We start from the raw sequence: 17016 nt of genomic DNA on the forward strand, positions 1-17016 counted from the left end.
CTTTAAGGAATATTTAAGCTAGTATTGCTCGTGAGGATCAAGTTGTAAAACCAGACTTAATCTTGTATTGACATGTTCTGATCTGCTTTTATGAAGGCTTAAATACTAATTTTTTTTTTTTTTTATTTAGGGTGCAATTTTCTTGGAAGGAATAACAGTTAAATGTGTGACCCAGGTGACAACACAACCAAAGTTAGGAGGAATACAGCAAAAATGTCAGCAGTTCTGTGGATGGGAAGGGTATGAGAACATTTAGAACTTGTTTATTTATACTGTCTAGAAATAAGTGTTACATTTCTAGTTCTGCAGAAGGAAACAGCTCATTGTAAAAATGAAAAAAGGTGACTATTTTTGGATGGATTGTCTAAAAAAAAAAAAAGCAAGCCTCAAAACCACTCAGCAGTGAAACAGATGAGGATCTTGCATTGTACTATGAAACAGAATGATCAACTGTTGATATTAAGAAACAAGATTCTAGAACTGCTTTTCCATTGAGATAAAAAAATGTTTTCAGATGAATTGTTGCTATGCAAGTTCCAGACATAGTGTAGTCCAGGTATTTGTGTAAAATTTAGTGCTTGCTCAAGCAGTAGACTTATTTATACAACTGCTATTACGCTTCAGTATTGAGGTATAATACTCGTTTTTATAGCCAACTTGGATTTGTGTCCAATGTTAATGAGAACGTTGATTTTAATGTCTCAGATTGTGAACTCCTCCTTTCCAAAGCTGATGATCCAGGGAGTTGCTCATGGTGCTTTCTAACTTGCTGATGCTTATAGTTCTTCTAGTGTTTGTAATTTTGAATTCAAATATCTGTTCCTCCAAAGTTAAAACTTTGAAGTTCCACATAATTTAGTGTTTTGTCATAAAAAATACCCTTGTTCTTATCAGTTAGGCATTTGATTCCTATTGCAAAATACCTTATTGGAGAAGATGTTCTAACTCAAAGTTAACCTTGCAGCATGTCTGGTACAAGGTGTGACTTCGGTCTAATGTAAAAAATGCATTGCCTTGTGTGACTATTTATTGCAGAACAGTAATAAACATGGCTTCTTTTTTTCAGGTCTGGATTCCCTGGAGCACAGCCTGTTTCCATGGACAAGCAAAATATTAAATTTTTGGAGCAGAAGCCATACAAAGTTAGCTGGAAAGCAGACGGCACTCGGTAAGTTCATTTTAAATGAAAAAGAAACACCCAGTAAATTGGGTAGACAGTTTGTATTTTCTCAGGAAAGTGAATTCGCTTGTACAAAGGACAAAGCATATTCTAACAACAAAAGTGACTCCAGAGATTAATTTTTTTGCTGTCTTGGTACCCAACATTTGCTGAAGTTTGTGGCCAAGTTTCTTTTTAGCAGCTGTTCAGCAGACTGACTCTTACATGTATGTACTTTTATTCTTCTCCATAACCCTTGCCTGTCTGTCAGCCAAGACTTGCCACCAAGGTCTTCGAATAATCTTAGATAACAGTAGGAGTTTGTTAAGCTAAAGAATTTGTTTATAAAAGCTAAATTAAAACTTCTAGTTGATCCTTCAGAAGCTGGCTAGTATTAGAAATTTCATAGGGTTTTTTTATTCATACTGTGATCCTTTGTTCAAACTTGTAGTTCTGGTCAGCCAAAGAGTCAATAGTTTCATCTTCCCTCACCAGTTCTCTTACATTCATTGTAGGGGTGACTTTTTTTTATAACAGACTACAACCTGATTGGATTGATGTGTTGAACCTCTTCAGTGTTGTTATTTCTGGTTTGAAATGCATCCTTGTATTTAATTTCTCCAGTATTCTCATGTTAGCATTTCAAAGTAGGAGAAATGCCATACATCATGAAATACAGAATGGCAAAACATTTTTTTTCTCTGATTGTAGCTGGTTATAGATCGGTCTCAACTGCATGAAACTCAGTTGTCTAAACATGTGCATCTGGTATCATCAGGTATCCTTTCATTGCTTTGTCTCATATGAAAAAGCCATGTCACACAGGGTCTCTTGCCTCTGCACCCAGCAGCTTGGATGAGGTATAGAAAGTATTTGCTATTCACATTGAAATAAAACCCCAAACGGTAGGTGCCCCATTTCCTTGTACTCTTGCAAAGAGGTACTGTGGCTCTTCATACAAACAAATCTTTCTTGATTAAAATTCCAAACCTCCAAAATCATACTTATTTTCATAGGACTGAATATTTTTAATAGGTTGGAACATTTGTGAAATTACAACCATTTTCTTGAGGATTTGAAATCATCATCAATGAGGATTGATACTCTAACCTGCTGTTTTTCTTCAGTATTTCTGATTTCAAAACTAAAATCAAGAATCCCAGATACTAATGGAAATGGTTTTAACCTATGCTACTCATAGCATTCAGATCACAATCTTCCTTTTTGTTGTCGGCGCTATCTTGAGGTAATTAATAATGTAATTTCTTACATCATAGTCAATAGTGTCTCAGTAACAGGAAGAATCTAAATTGTGTGACACATCTCGTTCATTTCAATAGCTTGATTTTTATTTCTAAAAGATGTTCTTTACATACAGTAGTATTTAAGCAATTATAATATGTGCTAAGTGGAATGACTTTAGTTTTTATTCACTTAGAGCAAATGAATAGATTTTTAACCTGCTTTGGCTTGATCAGAAAAAGTGCAATTACAATGAATGTGCACACAGTAAGAGGAGGACTGTTAATGCTCATTTATGCATGGTGCTTTAGACTAGCAAAAGAGTTCAGCGTTCACAGGTGTACAAGTTGGAAGGCATCAGTTGTGTGGATGAAATGTATGCTTTCAAAAACAGGAGGTAAGAATTTTTGTTTTCAGGCTGGTGAAGTTAAAATACTGGTTTTCTGTATAGATATGGGCAAAAGAAGTTTTGTTTTAGCAGTGCACTGGAAAGCATTCTCCCTTCCATGTGCTGCGACAAAAAAGTAAAGTTTTAATACTAAATAAACAAGCAGTGTAGGCTGTCTTCTAAAGTTTTTCCTGTGTTCTTTATTTTATTAGGTTTGTTATCTTTAGTAAGAGAACGGAGTATCCTAGATAATGAAAAGCCTGGAAAATACAGGGAATTGGGTGTCTTATGAGAAGTACCAAATGGCTCCACATGGAGTTAGTCAGGATTCAGCACAATTCAGCCAGAACTAAGCTGTCTCCTATTAAACCCGCCCCCCCCTTCAGGTGTCTCATCTGTGGAGTTTGTACTTCAAGGGTTTGTTAGCTTGGGCAGAGCATGGTGTGGAAATACAAAGTAAGCTTGCACTCAGTATGGCATCCAGGCATTAAGAAATGGGTGGGAATATTTGGTTTATTAACATTGGCTAGCTGTATGCACAAGCACTTGGGTAATGCGATGCAGGCATTCTCAGGGTGCGAGGTTACAGAAACATGGTGTTGGGAGATCCAGGCTTATTCTCAGAGCAGTACAGTGCATTCAAAAGCTGCTGAGCCTAAACAAGTAAACTCAGCCAACTTAAACTGACCATGCAAAGAGCCAGATGGGAGTCTTTGCATTTATTATGCTTTTAATCCACATTCCAGATATACTGCCCATGGACTTGACTTGTATAACTATGAAAATATGTTTACAAAGTATTAATGTCCTGTGCAGCTCAGATATTGGTAATCCTTGGCTTTTTTCACAGTTTAGTCCTTCAGGAAGCCTTTGTTTTAGGGATTGGTTTACACTAGTATTTTAGTATGTATTAAAGACAGTTTATGGAAATGTTTTTGTATAATTTAAGCCTATTGCTTCAAGAAATAGTAATAGCAGAAGAGAATTCTGTTTTTAAAATAATTTCTTTACAGAAGGTCATTTGATATTAAACGAAAAAATTGCTTCATCTGCAGTGTCTCTAGCGTGCATTGCCACTGAAGAATAATCTGTTCAAAACCATGGGTCATTAGCTAATACAGACTGGTATGTCTTAGAACAAATACTAAGATGCTGTAAAATTACAATTGGTGCTATTCCATAGGGTTGTAAGCTATTTTTCCACATTTCTTTTTTTGTTCGTATTTTCAATATGAAGAGTCTTTCTTTGTCATATCTTATGTTATTCATTTGGAAAATTGAAGTCTTATGGAATATTCTTATTTCTTACTCCAATGTACAGGATGCATACATTCTGAATACTAGAATAATGATGTAGAAAATAGTAGTGCACTTGGAAGACTGCCTTTAGTGAAAGAAATTAAAGTGCACATGTAACTTCTTATAGGAATTTTCAGTATTTTGGACATTCTATCCTATGTTTGTAGAGTTCTAGAATGGTGACAAAACAGAATGGATGAAGAATAAAATTGAGGGCACTAAATAGTTCTTTTAAATTTTCTCAAAACATAATAACTTGTAGTTGATTATGGAGATACGCAGACAGATAGGTATATTCAGAGAAGAAAATGGTGCTACAAAGATCCAGTGTTAATGAAATTCAGCTGAAGGAATGTTGTGAAAGAGAGATTGAAGACGAAAATCTGAGCTATTATTTGGCCATTTAGACACTGTGCATGATAGCTACCCTAATCAACAATGAAAAATGACTGTGGCAGTTTTTACATTCGATGTGCTTCTAATTATTTTGTTGTTCTCCAACGATCTGGACTCCATATGCAATTAAACAGATTTTCATTAATTATTCTGAATGCTTGTGTTGACAGGCGTGACCTTCCTGAATTTAATATTAAGACATCAGTTAATGGAGATCCATTTATGGATCCCCTGCTTACTTTATCTGGAAATGAAACCCCTGTCATCAAATATCTCTGAAGCTATTCTGTTAAGTGTGGTTTAGATGCAGCAGTCTAGGGTTTGCCTGTTATAATATTATTTGACTTGCATACATTTTTTTTGTTTTGTTCTCTCTCTTTGCTTAAAAAAGCACTGCTCTTTCATCGACCTTATTGGACTTAAAGAAAAGCAGATGCTTAACTAATAAATTTATATTATACTTTGTCACTTAAATAAAACACTCTCATCTCAGTTAATAGCAATATTTGCTCCACTTAGCCAAACTTAAATTTCACCATTGTTAAATACCTGCATTTTATACCTGCAGCAGTAGTGTCCTCTAGAGGTTTCATGGCTGAAGCCTTTATTTGTAGATTGTCTTAACTGACATGTAGTGTCAGTAATTTTGTTGAGGACTTTTACTTTTCTCCAAAGGCATTTGCTATTGCTAGATTTTAACTGGAGCTGAACTTTCACCCTTCTGGTTTACAAGCTGTGTTGTTGGTGTTTGGGGTTTTTTTGTTTGTTTGTTTTTCAGTGGTAGAACAGTGCATGTTTTCTTGCTTTCTTAGTATTGTTGTATTTTTCTGCCCATAATTAAAAAAAAAAAGGAATGTATTTCCCTAAATGAAAGAGCATTATTTATCATCTTGCATTGACCAAATAATGTGAAATTGATTAGTTAAATTATTTGACAGTGATTCTATAAAATATTTGGGGGAAATTTACTGGAGTAGTATCTCATACACCTTTGTAAACGTGTGGGTTCTAAGTCTGGTTTGGGTCAAAACTCATCCTCCTCCATTCTCTTGGAGCCCTGAGTTCAAAATCTTTTGACTTACCCTTGCTTAGTGTGTCCTGATTTGCAGAGTTTGTGCCTGCAGCGTGGTCTTGCTTGTTCTGTGCCTGGTTTTCAGAGCCCTTGTTCCATGAGCATCAGCAAGGCATACCTCCTTGTTCTCTCTCCAGCTTTCCTTCTGGAGCATGTTTGCTCCAAAGGGAAATGCAGTGTGAACAAATACTTCTCCCCTCCTGTTTATAAATGCCTGTGTGTAAAGATGTGTACATTTGCATCTCAGGTTTAGACAAATGAACTTTAAAAGAGCTTTGAAGCTTACATAGCATTGGCTCTCTTTGGAAAAATATTTCCTTTGTGTCAGCTATTTGCGTGTATGTAAATATTATATGAACTCTGTTTTGGGAAAAACCACATCTAAAATTGTATTGCTGTAAATTATTATTACAAAAAAAAAAATCACTGAAGTCTGCAGCCATTCTGACTGGTTTGGTGTGAATTCTATCCTGTGTATTTATTGGAACAGTTGTCAAACCTCTGGTATCTTAAAAATAATTTTAATGCTAATCTATTCATAAAGCACAGAAATCCAAAGGGCAAATTTCCCATTACTAAAATCATGCCTTTTGGCTTTGCTGAGATGAAATATACGTTGTATGTTAATAGTAGTTACAAGGTATATGGCTTTACAGATGTATCCATTTTTGTAGTGCTGTGTTTCCAAAATAGTAGTTGCTATCTGAATAAGATAATTGTAACAGTATGTTCAAGGCATACTGTATGACTCTGTATTACCAACTTTGTACTGTAAAGTGATTAACCCAGGTGGTTAGCGGCTTGCTGTATCCCTTGATATGTATCTCATTAATACTGTTTGTAGCAGATGTTTGTTCTAATGAGTGGAGCTGAATGTTCAGACAGGAGTAGGGTTGGTAAAGTAATGAGACACCAGTTTTGAAAAAAAGACTGTTACCACTAAGAATAATAAAAAGCTTTAAAATGTCTGTGGAATAATTCAAATTAATACAATCAAACAGGACTAGGTTTTAAATGGTAAAACGTAACCTGAACTAAATGCAAGCTATTAAGGGCCGTAAGTTATTTTCCTACATTTATATGAGTACCGTTTTATTTTTCACATCTGTACACATGCAGTTTTAGTAAAAAATAATAAATATGATCGTAATACTATGGCTGTTCAATTATGGTAAGGCAGCTATTTAAAAAAAAATGCAGAACAGGTAGTTCTTGCCAAAGGCTATTCTATTTGAAAAATATTCATGCAAATTAGATAGCTTGCAGATATCTAAATGCGAACAAGTAGATACAGAATGTAAAGCAGCTCTTTGAGAATTGCTGGTAATTGTCTAAAAAGTGTTTGCAACAAAATAGTTAGGAACATCTCTGAAGTTAGTTATTTTTTTCATGATTAGCAAATTACATTCTTGAGAATGGAAAGATTGTCTCCTGGGAGCAAAGATATTAATGTGGAGTTGAACTTGAAGGAGACTCTGTTGGGAATGAGAAAGAAGCCATAGATTAATTTTCAGATTGGTACAAATGACATGACCAGATTCTCATGGACGTGGAATTTTATGCCCAGTAGTGGAAAATGCCTGAAGTGGAGGTTTACACAATTGTTAGTGGATTCTTTCCTCATTTAGAGGAGGGGGACAAAAGTAAAGGGTAAAGTAACTGTTGCTATTCCACTGTTCCTAAGTCTGCACTGTTTTGTTGCATGCTGCATAGACTACAGTACTAATCAGTTGTTAGGAACCTGCAGTTTAGCTTTTAGGTGTGTGATGATAACATAACGTGAAGCTTCTGCAAAAGTATATAAAGGTCACATATATGATTCTGGATTATAATGTATAAACTGCCTTTCTAATGATTGCTGAAAAGAGCAATTCATAGATCTTAAGCACTCTAAACAGCATTCCTCTTAATTTTCTGAAAAAGCAGATGCCTGATTCATGGTTTTATTTTGTGAGTTTAGGTAGGAGGGGAAGAGAAGGTGAGATGTGGAGGCAGGAATGATGTGTTTTGAGACTACAAAGTTGGGGTTTTAGTAGCCGAGATGAGAGTCTTCGCTTACTCTACATCTTAATAATTATCCCTTACAGTTGTGTTGGGCAATAAATTTAGGATTACAAGACTGATATCAGCCTGTTTCCCACAGCATTAGAACCCATGAATATTGTATGCTTGCTTGAGTTTTTATTTGAGAGTGCAAAAATAAAACTTTGATAAGTTGAGGTAAGATTAAGGGCACTTTCATGATATTTAGCGTGTCCCCTGTCTCAAGGTAAAGACATTCTAGCTCAGGGTGAAGAAGCTGTAGCACAAGGTGGCCTCATCATCTCCACCTGTTGACATGTTGTCAAAAGGCTTGTTGTCCTTTTCTCCTTTTTTAACTATTGTACAGGGAATGAGAGCATGCCTAGACTTTGGCTAGCAGACTGACTTTGACAGCAGAAAAGGAGTTGTCGGATTTTGGTAGCCAGACTCATGGGCATCACCAGATAACTCATCAGTTCTGTTTAACTATATCAGTTATGACCCAGGAAAGGTCTCTCTTGATTGAGAGACTGTAGGTCAAACGAGGCAACACAGAGTGTCATAAGGTGTTAGACTAGTATCTGGAACTATTGGTATGAATATTGTTACTCCTAAGAAGTTCTCACAAGGCAGTATTATTTAGAGATGTATATTATAGCCCAGATCTGTTAGTTTCACAGCTGTTGGGCTAGGCTGAAATTGTTTTTTATCTTAATGCTGCATTTGGTGTGGGTGGTTTGGGGTGATTTGGTTGTTGGTTTTTTTTTTTTTGGGTAGGGTGGTGATGGTGTATTTATCTATTTATTTATTATTACTCAGGCACATCCCTATCACTTTGCTGCTTCTCCATCTCCTGAAGTCTGTTTTTTAAATCATTGAATCAATGTAGAGGAATGAATAAATAGGTGTGACAGAACATGTCATCCCCAGTCTGGATCCAAATTGACTCAAATGGCCAAAGAAGGCATTCTTACTCTAGGTTGTAGTTTCTCATTTATATGTGCCTGCGACAGTGTCAAGACTCTGAAAAGAAGTGGTAGAAGGAAGCTGTTGTTTTTGTGTCCCTTTCTTAAATGATTAAGGAGCACTGCTGATGTGATACCATCCAGAAGGTATATTTTATGAAGTAGCAGGCTTGATGTTTCACAGTTCTGAAGCCTTTTGACAGCTCACAAAGTTTTATGGTCACAATTCTGAGCTCTTTGAAAAGTACTACTTAACTGATGATTCATATATAACTATTTGAATATTTGGACAGATTGTCTTCTAAGCAAGGTCTTTTGTTTATTTATAAATAGTTAATGCATTAAAATGCTTATTGTGTAGCTTGTGCTATGAATACTAATCTTAGAGTATTCAACTGTAGTCCTAAAATGTTCTAATTAGATCAAGATAAATGGTGTGCCTGCGTGTGTACCTGATGTTCAAGTGACAAGTATCAGTGATTACTGGTTTGTTTATTTTCCTTTCTCCCAGACCACTTTTAATAGTGGAACAGCACGTCCTGTGCTGCTGGTTCTCTTGGGGGGATTACAGGCACATCCATGAAGTGTAATGGCTTAAGCTTACTCAGGGAAGAATGATATTCAGTTTGTAAAGTTTAACTATACAAATATCTAGGGCAGCCCTTTCCCTTGGAGCTGACCTTCTAATCTGTGAGCACAAATGGCAGTTGTGCTCTTCTGTGGCTTGTGCCTGTGATGTAGACACAATTGACCCAGCATACGTTCTGGCGTAAATCAGTACAAAGTTAAGGGAACCTCCTTTTTCAAAGCTGTGATACTCTTTTCTTGACTGCTACATTACGGGCCTCTGTGAGAGATGTTATGGTTCTCTTGCTTAGAGAAAGAAGGAATGTAACTACTTGTCATCTGACACTAAATTAATTTTTCTTTCTTATATCATTGTGTAACTGCTGCTTTGCATTTTTTATTTTTTTTTGAGCCTGTTGCTTCAGGCATGAATTTCCCTCTAAATCTCCAAGATATTTTCAGACTAAAATTTGTGGACAAGGGATGGAGTCAAATAAGTTCAAGCAAGCTCAGTATCTGGAATAAATAATAATAATAATAATAATAATAAAAAAAAAATATAAGAGAATTCAGTAGTTCAGTCAAGCTTGAGATATAATTTGTTCCATTAATCTTATAGCTTTTAAAGAAAGTAATCAGAACATTATACTGTATAGTTGTTTTCCAATAGTGTTCCTCCCTCTAATGTAGAAATGTACTTTAATATGTACTTGACCACTTAGCGTCATTAAAATTTAGGTGAAACAAAGAGAATCTAGTATTTAAAATAATTCTGTTAATATACAGATTCTGTTACTGGGTCACATCTTTTCTAGCTAGTTAACAATTCTTCTTTTGTTTTACACCAGATACATTATAATACACTATAATAACTCTTCAATATATACTAGTTGTAGATTAATTTACCCTTTGTTGTAGGTCAAATAATGATAAAAAGATGACTTCAAATTTAACCCATAAGGTTTAATATCCTTTTAGAAATAAAGAAACAAAACCCCCACAGCACTCTAACTTAATTAAAACCCTGGAAGGCAGTCAAGAAAAACACTGTAACTGTATAGTCTTTTTTAACCTTGCTAAATTCTTGGTTTTACCAACATGGTTGCAGAGTTTCACAGTCTAATAATACTTTAGATAGAAAATGTAGTTTTACATGGGTTTTGAATTTGCCATCTGTTAAATTAATTAAAAGCATCTTTATCCTTGATTTATAAAACAGGCTAAAGTTTTTGAACTCAGTCTAAACTATGATACTTTATTAGGAGAAATGATACCAGTTTCCACACTTCTTATGCATTTTTCCATGCTCCATATTATTACCGTTATCTCCTTTATTCAAAAACTGACTTCCCTATTAATGCTGGTGCACATAGTATCCCAGGTGAAGGGATACCAATAAGTTGTATAATGATGCAGCATTATTTCTGCATTATGCACCATCCTATTAGTTATGTGACCTAATGATTTGCTTGCTGTTTTTTTTTTGACTGCAGATGCATTTCTGTGCTCTTACTGACCTCTAAAAAGTAGCTGCTATATTAGCTTTCTCAGCCAACGGAGTTAATTTAGAACCATGTAAGGTAGGGAAGCGTGGTTGTATCTCTCTCTTCCTGCCTGTGTCTTGGTACCTTTTGGATATTGAAACTTGCATTGTTCGTTACTGTAGTTTGGGGCATTCTGAAGATTTCTGTAGTAAATGTTGTCATCTGTAGATTTACTGCCTCACTTTTGGTGATTTTTCAGGGTCGTAACAGTCACCAAAAAATCTTCTCTGGACCTTGGGTTGTCAAGGGGAGCAAATGAAAAGGGAAACTTGCATTTAGTTTAAAGGAGAGTGGTGGAAGGCAAGAATAAGAAAAAGAATTTGATGTTGAGTGCCGTAACAGTGGAGGAGACTGATGAGTAGTAAAGATTATGGAGACTGAATACCTGTATAAGCTATGGGGTATCTGTTATCCTACAGCGGTAACTTGCACAAAGTTCATATATGCAGGGAATACCACCTTAATGAATTTTGTGGAAATGAAGTTCTATGGTCTCAAATAAGCAGGATGAATTGATGAATATCGATTCATCAATACCTGGAAGTATTTAAAAGACGTGTAGACGTGGCGCTTAGGGACATGGTTTAGCGGTAGACTTGGCAGTGTTAGGTTTATGGTTGGACTCGATCTTAAAGGTCTTTTCCAACCTAAATGATTCAATGATTCTATGAATATCGAAATTAAGCATAGCCCTTTCATTGTGATATATGAGGTGATCAGTAAGACAAGAAAATAATTTTTTTTCCATACTAGCATCAAGTCAGGGCAGCAGTAGCTTGAACAAGTGATTCAGAACATGAAGCTGGATATTGGGAACCTTCTAATTTCTCATGAAATTAGACGTTGGCATAGCGGATATGCTAGGATAACTTTCTTGACTGTAACATGAGTATTGGAAAGCATTCATTGTTTAGAAAAGATGCAAAATAAAGTTTGAGGGATAACATCTTATTTTTATAATAGCTGAAGGATAAAAAAATGTTATAGAGTTCAGGTTTTTAAAAAATCACTACAGGATTGTTAAGGTAAGCTTCTGGGTTACTGCTGAATCTGCTGCAGATACCCAGCCTAATCAGAGTTGTCACTATGAGCACACTTTAACATCTAATGCAAGTTGAGTGTCTGGATCTCCACTGATGTAATAAGAGTTTAGCCAACACAGTTGTTGAAGCCTAGGGAACTATTAATTTCACCCTAAAGTAGACACCTTACAATTATGAAACTTAATGAGAAACTGAATTCTACTCTCTTTTGAGGGTGGAGAATTGGTGGAGAATTTTGACCAGTGACAAATCCAGGTGCTTCTGAACATAATAAGAGATACATGAGATACATTTACTTACTAAACAGCAGCCTAATAACACAGTATTTTAATAATGAGGAAAAAAAAAATCTTGATTGTAGAAGATAAGTTTGGGTCATTGATGAAAAGGCTTTGCTTTAAACTTAGAACATTATGATTGTAATGAGAGGTAAAAATAGATGCAAAATGTAGGTTCTCTCTTTCTAAAATGACAGATTTGAATAAATTAAGGGAAGTAGTTAATGGAACCAGGAGGACTGAGGAGCACAGTCTTCAGTATAGAGGAGGAATGGCATTTCCTCTGAGTTCAACCATTTCAGTAGGAGTTTGTATACAATGTAAAAGGAAAATAGGTTTTTTGACACAGGAATAGTTGTACATCTCATGCTTCCAGACTTTGACAAAATTTTGATTTATTATAGAGACTGAGGCTAATGAAGATTGCTAGAATTGTAAGATAGGTAAAGAATGAATTGAAAGAAAATGGCAGTGGATGGTTTTGGAAGAAAATTATAGAAAGCCACAAGTGGAGATCCTGAATATTAATTTTATATTGTCATTAAGAATTTTGAAATGGAAACCAAGTGTGTTCTGACAAACAAATGAGTGAGACCAGCCACTGAATTCACTGAGGAGCGGAATAATAAAACCGGAAGAATATTTAGTTGTAGAAAATGCAAGGTCATGAATAAGAAATGTTGGAGCTGGAGGCTGTTAATTGGAAATAACTGTCAGTCATAATCTAAGGGTTTTTTTGCTTTAAAATACTGGGGAGACTGTTGATGGCAGAATTTAACCTAGAAGTATGCGAGAGAAATATAAGGTGTTAGTATATTCAGAGCAGACTAAATTCCAAGGGCCTGTGTGTGTGGTTTTTAAAAATTTTATTTAGAATTTGGATTATCAAGTCAAATACATAATTCTGCAGCTGCTTATGTGTAGCAGTGTTTCTTGCTGGCTGATATGCTATGTACTTGTGCAAATGAAAATGCATGTACAAGTTTGAAAATGGTATTTGTGACAGAGCTGTCAGTGTGCTGATTAAAAAGACTTTGTTTTCCTTTTGTTTAGACACTGAAAATAATATTATGAGTCTTCACATAACTGCCTGTGTTAGTGTCCCTGTATCTAGGCTTTGTCATCCTTCAGGAGACATAGTCTGAAACAACGACCATTGCCAGGAGCAATTAATAGAAGAAAGCAAGCTGAGCCTTCCCCATCTATTGGGACTTTAGGGTGTATTGCTCCATCTGCCACAGGCCAACTTCAAATTCGTCTAATTTAAACTGTTACTCTAGATCCAGCACAGTGTGGATTCAGGCCAGGACATGGAACTGCAGCAGCTTAGTGACACAGATAGATGATCACCTACTGTCAGTGGATAGAGGGCAGTCATTAATTTTCATTCTCCTGGCCCTTTCTACAGTGTTTGATGCATCTGGCCAGAAGTTGATGCTGTCTTGCCAGGAGAGAGTGGCAGGGTCCAAAGTAAAGTGCTAAAGTGGCTTGGCCTTGTCCTAGGTGATCGATCTACGGAGTGGCGACGCGCTCATGATTTTGAAGTGTTACCAATCATAAAAGGAAATTAAGAAATTGAAAATGATATCTGCAACAGGATTTCGTTGTTGCCTCTGCGTCAGTGAACATATTAGTGATGCTAATTACTGTTCTGAGTTGGGTAATGCTTATTTGCGTGGGAGGGCAGCGCTTTCACAAGACTGAATTCTAGGCTGTGTAATGAACTCCCCTGGGAATGGAGAGCTGCCGTGTATTTTGCGCTTAGAGTTGATGATGGGATTTCTTACATTTTGCATTCTTTAATGTGATAATACAGACACAAGCATATTTCAAAAGGGAAAAAAAAAAGTGACGACGACGATACCGTGTCAAAATAAATAATCTTCTTTGATATAGCCCGTCTAAAGAAATGCTGTGGGGCAAAGAAAGCTCCTACAGGAGCTGAATTTTTAAGCTTCCTTTAAAAAAATATTTCTAATCCATTTGCTACTTGTAGATTTTTTCAGAAAAAAATTTTGTGTTGAACTCAAACTCAGAAGATAAGATCTCAAAGTTTGAGGAAGCTGCGCTATATTTTTTTATTATACTTAAGGTTTTAAAACTCCTATAAAGTACAAAATTAACATATGTAACCTTATTGCTAGGATAGTTGCTAGGATTTTGGCTGAGGGAAATAAGTTAAACAGAGGTAAGGCACATCATAAAATTGAAGTCAGTGGCAAAACTTCTGTGAACTTCTAGATCAATTTCACCATAAATGTGTTTTGGCAAGCACTATGCTGAATGTGAGGTACTGTGTGGGCGAGTATTTTCAAAGCTGGTTTTGTGAATCCTAATAAGCTGGAAAAGAGGATAGAGGCCGCATACTCTGGTGGGTGCAGTATTGGATTTGGAGCTTGGGAGACACAGTTCTGTTCTTGTTCCTGACTCTGAATGACTGTAGGTTGAGGGAGACCAAGTAATTTGCCTTATTTTGCCTTAAATAATATTTTTCTGAAATGTACTTTCAAATTTAATGGTGAAAAATACTAAACATCCACGTAAAGGAGAAACCTCAGGTTTTAACTTACTTTCAATGTAGCTCAAGTCAGCTTCAGAATTGTGTAAAAAAAACCCAAAAACCCACCACCACCAACAGATAAACTGAACTAAAAATGGAAGTTTAATAAAATCATTCTTCTAGCATGTATTTTGGGCCCAGCTGATGTGGACTGCATGAACAGGATATATGTGGAGGCAAATGAGCCTTTGAAACAGTTGCCTTTATTTGGGTATGCTAAAAATAATTGATTTCTGAAGAGAAAACTTTTCAAGATGATATTTGGTGGTTGACATTTTTTAAAGTTTAAAGATTAAAGTTATTAATACTCTGGTAGGTGATTTGGAGATCTGCTTGTCTAATGCCAAGAGCTGTAACTCTTTGCTAATGAAATTTTCATCCTATTTCCTGAATTATCATGTTAATACTAATGTCCAATTAGAATTAATAATGGACCTTGCCTCAGGACCAGAAGTGAATGAAAAGTAGCTTCTAATGAAACTTTAGATTTTAACATTTCTATGACTAGATATTTTGTCTGCTTGTGAGATTAATCTGTGTGGACACCATGACCCTTTTTTCTTTAACTCGCTTGTCAGAACTTTTGTTGCAATGGAAACTGGCTGTTTTGTAGTGGTTGGATTGGCAGTTTGGAGAGATGATGTTTGTTGCTCAAACACGATTCTCTGCTTTCATGTATAGTTATCAAAGGTGAATGAGCAGTTCTGTTATTGCTCTTATTGCTGCTCCACTCGTGCTCTTTTATTCGCTTGTCTTGTTTTAAATTCAGATTGAGCCATCTGATACAGGACCATGTCATCTTGTGTACTTGCACAGAATCTAATACAATGGGGCCTGGTTACTAATTGGAGCTTTTGGGTGCTCGCACAATAGAGATAATTAGTAATAAATGTACAGCTGTAATAGCAAGTAGTGTTCACAGTATGCAGTACAATGCATGACGGTTAAGCTCCTATGTGCTGTTTTAGTTTCTACTGAATGTATTTGAGAAATCATCATTCTTCTTTCTTTGCCTGTGTGGTGTAGCCCAGAGGCGCGCTCTCTATTCCAGTGTAAGTACTTATGGTGTTAATATCTTAATTAACTTCTTAAAATATAACCGATCAGGGCACATCCAAATAATATTCAGAAATACACTGATCAGCAGTCTACAGGATTTCTTCAAGAAAGCTTGAAGTGTCATCTGGAGAAAACTTAAAGCCTGACATTAAGCGCATGAACTTAGGCTTTTTCAGTTAAATAAGCAAACAAACAAAAAGCCTCAACCAACCAACCAAAACCTCTCATTAATTAATAAATTCAGTTTCGCTAAAATCTTGGCATGGTTGCATATCTCTTTTGCTTCTTGCACGTTTTCAATTATCAGCTGCTCATAGAACACTTCTGGTTGTCAGTCCATCCTTGACCAAATTTCTTCTGTCCTATGTTGGTAATAATTAGAATTTTGACAAATTCTGTTGTTTGGATGACATTCAGAGTTTTTTTTCAGTAGTTTATTAAATTGGGGGGTGGAGGTGTTTTCAGGCTTTCAGCTAAAAAACCTGAACAAACAGAACCCTTTCAAAACAGACATATCTGGGTCTGTCTCATGTCTTTCTCATGCAGAGAACTTGTTCAGCTTCTAAGTTAGGCAAATATATTATCATGACCCATGACAAATGGGTCTACATTAAGGTAATTTATAGTCCTGAGACCAAGTTTTTTTTTTTTGTCTTCAAGGTAAGCACATGCTGTTTCTCAGTAGCTCTCTGAAGTAAGATATAATTGTGATTCCTGGTGGTCTTTGATTGGAAATCTTTTGCATGCAGTCGTAAGACTTACTATTGTCCCTGTCATTTAGAATTTCTGGTATAAACAGCTAACAGTGACAAATTTTAAAAACAGAAGGAGAGAAGTCATGGGAGAAGAGATGTAATGTTAGTGCTGTGGTTTGAAGAGAAGGAATCTCACCACTAGTGGTTGATGGGCTATCCAGCTACCAACTCTTAAGTAAATTTCCATAGATTTTGTTTTGAGTGAAAAATATAGAGAAAGTGGTGGTGTTAGTCTTAGTTTTGATGTTCGAGTAATAGATTTTAATGAAATCTTCTGTATGTTGTCTGAACCTGTAGATGTTTTAGGTGGCTGAAAACAAAGCTTTTAACTGTTTGTGTGGTTTTTTTTTTTTTCCAAAGCAGTTGTAAGATCTCTTATTGTACCACACTTGTAATGATAATGCAAGTATGTTTTTTTAAGTGCTAGATCTCTTGAAGCATTAGATGCTATTTTTTCATTGAAGCAAGTTACAAAGAAAGCATGTACTTAAACCAGCAGTGAATATGGGAGTGCAGAGATGGTCAATTAAGCTTATTTATAAAATTAAAAGTAAAGCAGTGCGCATAATTTTTTTTCTGTTACTTACACACCTCTTCTTCCCTCCCCATGGTTTCTTTAATTTTTGAGAAGAACACAACATGCTCTTTATAATTAGTTTTAGTTTTG

The 17016-nt window shown here is 35.7% G+C and overlaps 1 protein-coding gene across 2 annotated transcripts in view; it reads left to right on the forward strand.

The window, feature by feature from the left end:
- The window catches only part of RNGTT (RNA guanylyltransferase and 5'-phosphatase), a 200779-nt gene that overhangs the window by 29869 nt on the left and 153894 nt on the right, over positions 1-17016 (forward strand). For both annotated transcript variants that reach the window (XM_050893968.1, XM_050893969.1), the window contains exons 7-8: positions 131-240; positions 1067-1168. In XM_050893968.1, coding sequence (XP_050749925.1) covers positions 131-240; positions 1067-1168 — 212 coding nt within the window. The remainder of the gene's footprint in view (positions 1-130; positions 241-1066; positions 1169-17016) is intronic.

This window comes from Gymnogyps californianus, chromosome 3 (genome assembly GCF_018139145.2).
Source record: "Gymnogyps californianus isolate 813 chromosome 3, ASM1813914v2, whole genome shotgun sequence".
Lineage (NCBI taxonomy): Eukaryota > Metazoa > Chordata > Aves > Accipitriformes > Cathartidae > Gymnogyps > Gymnogyps californianus.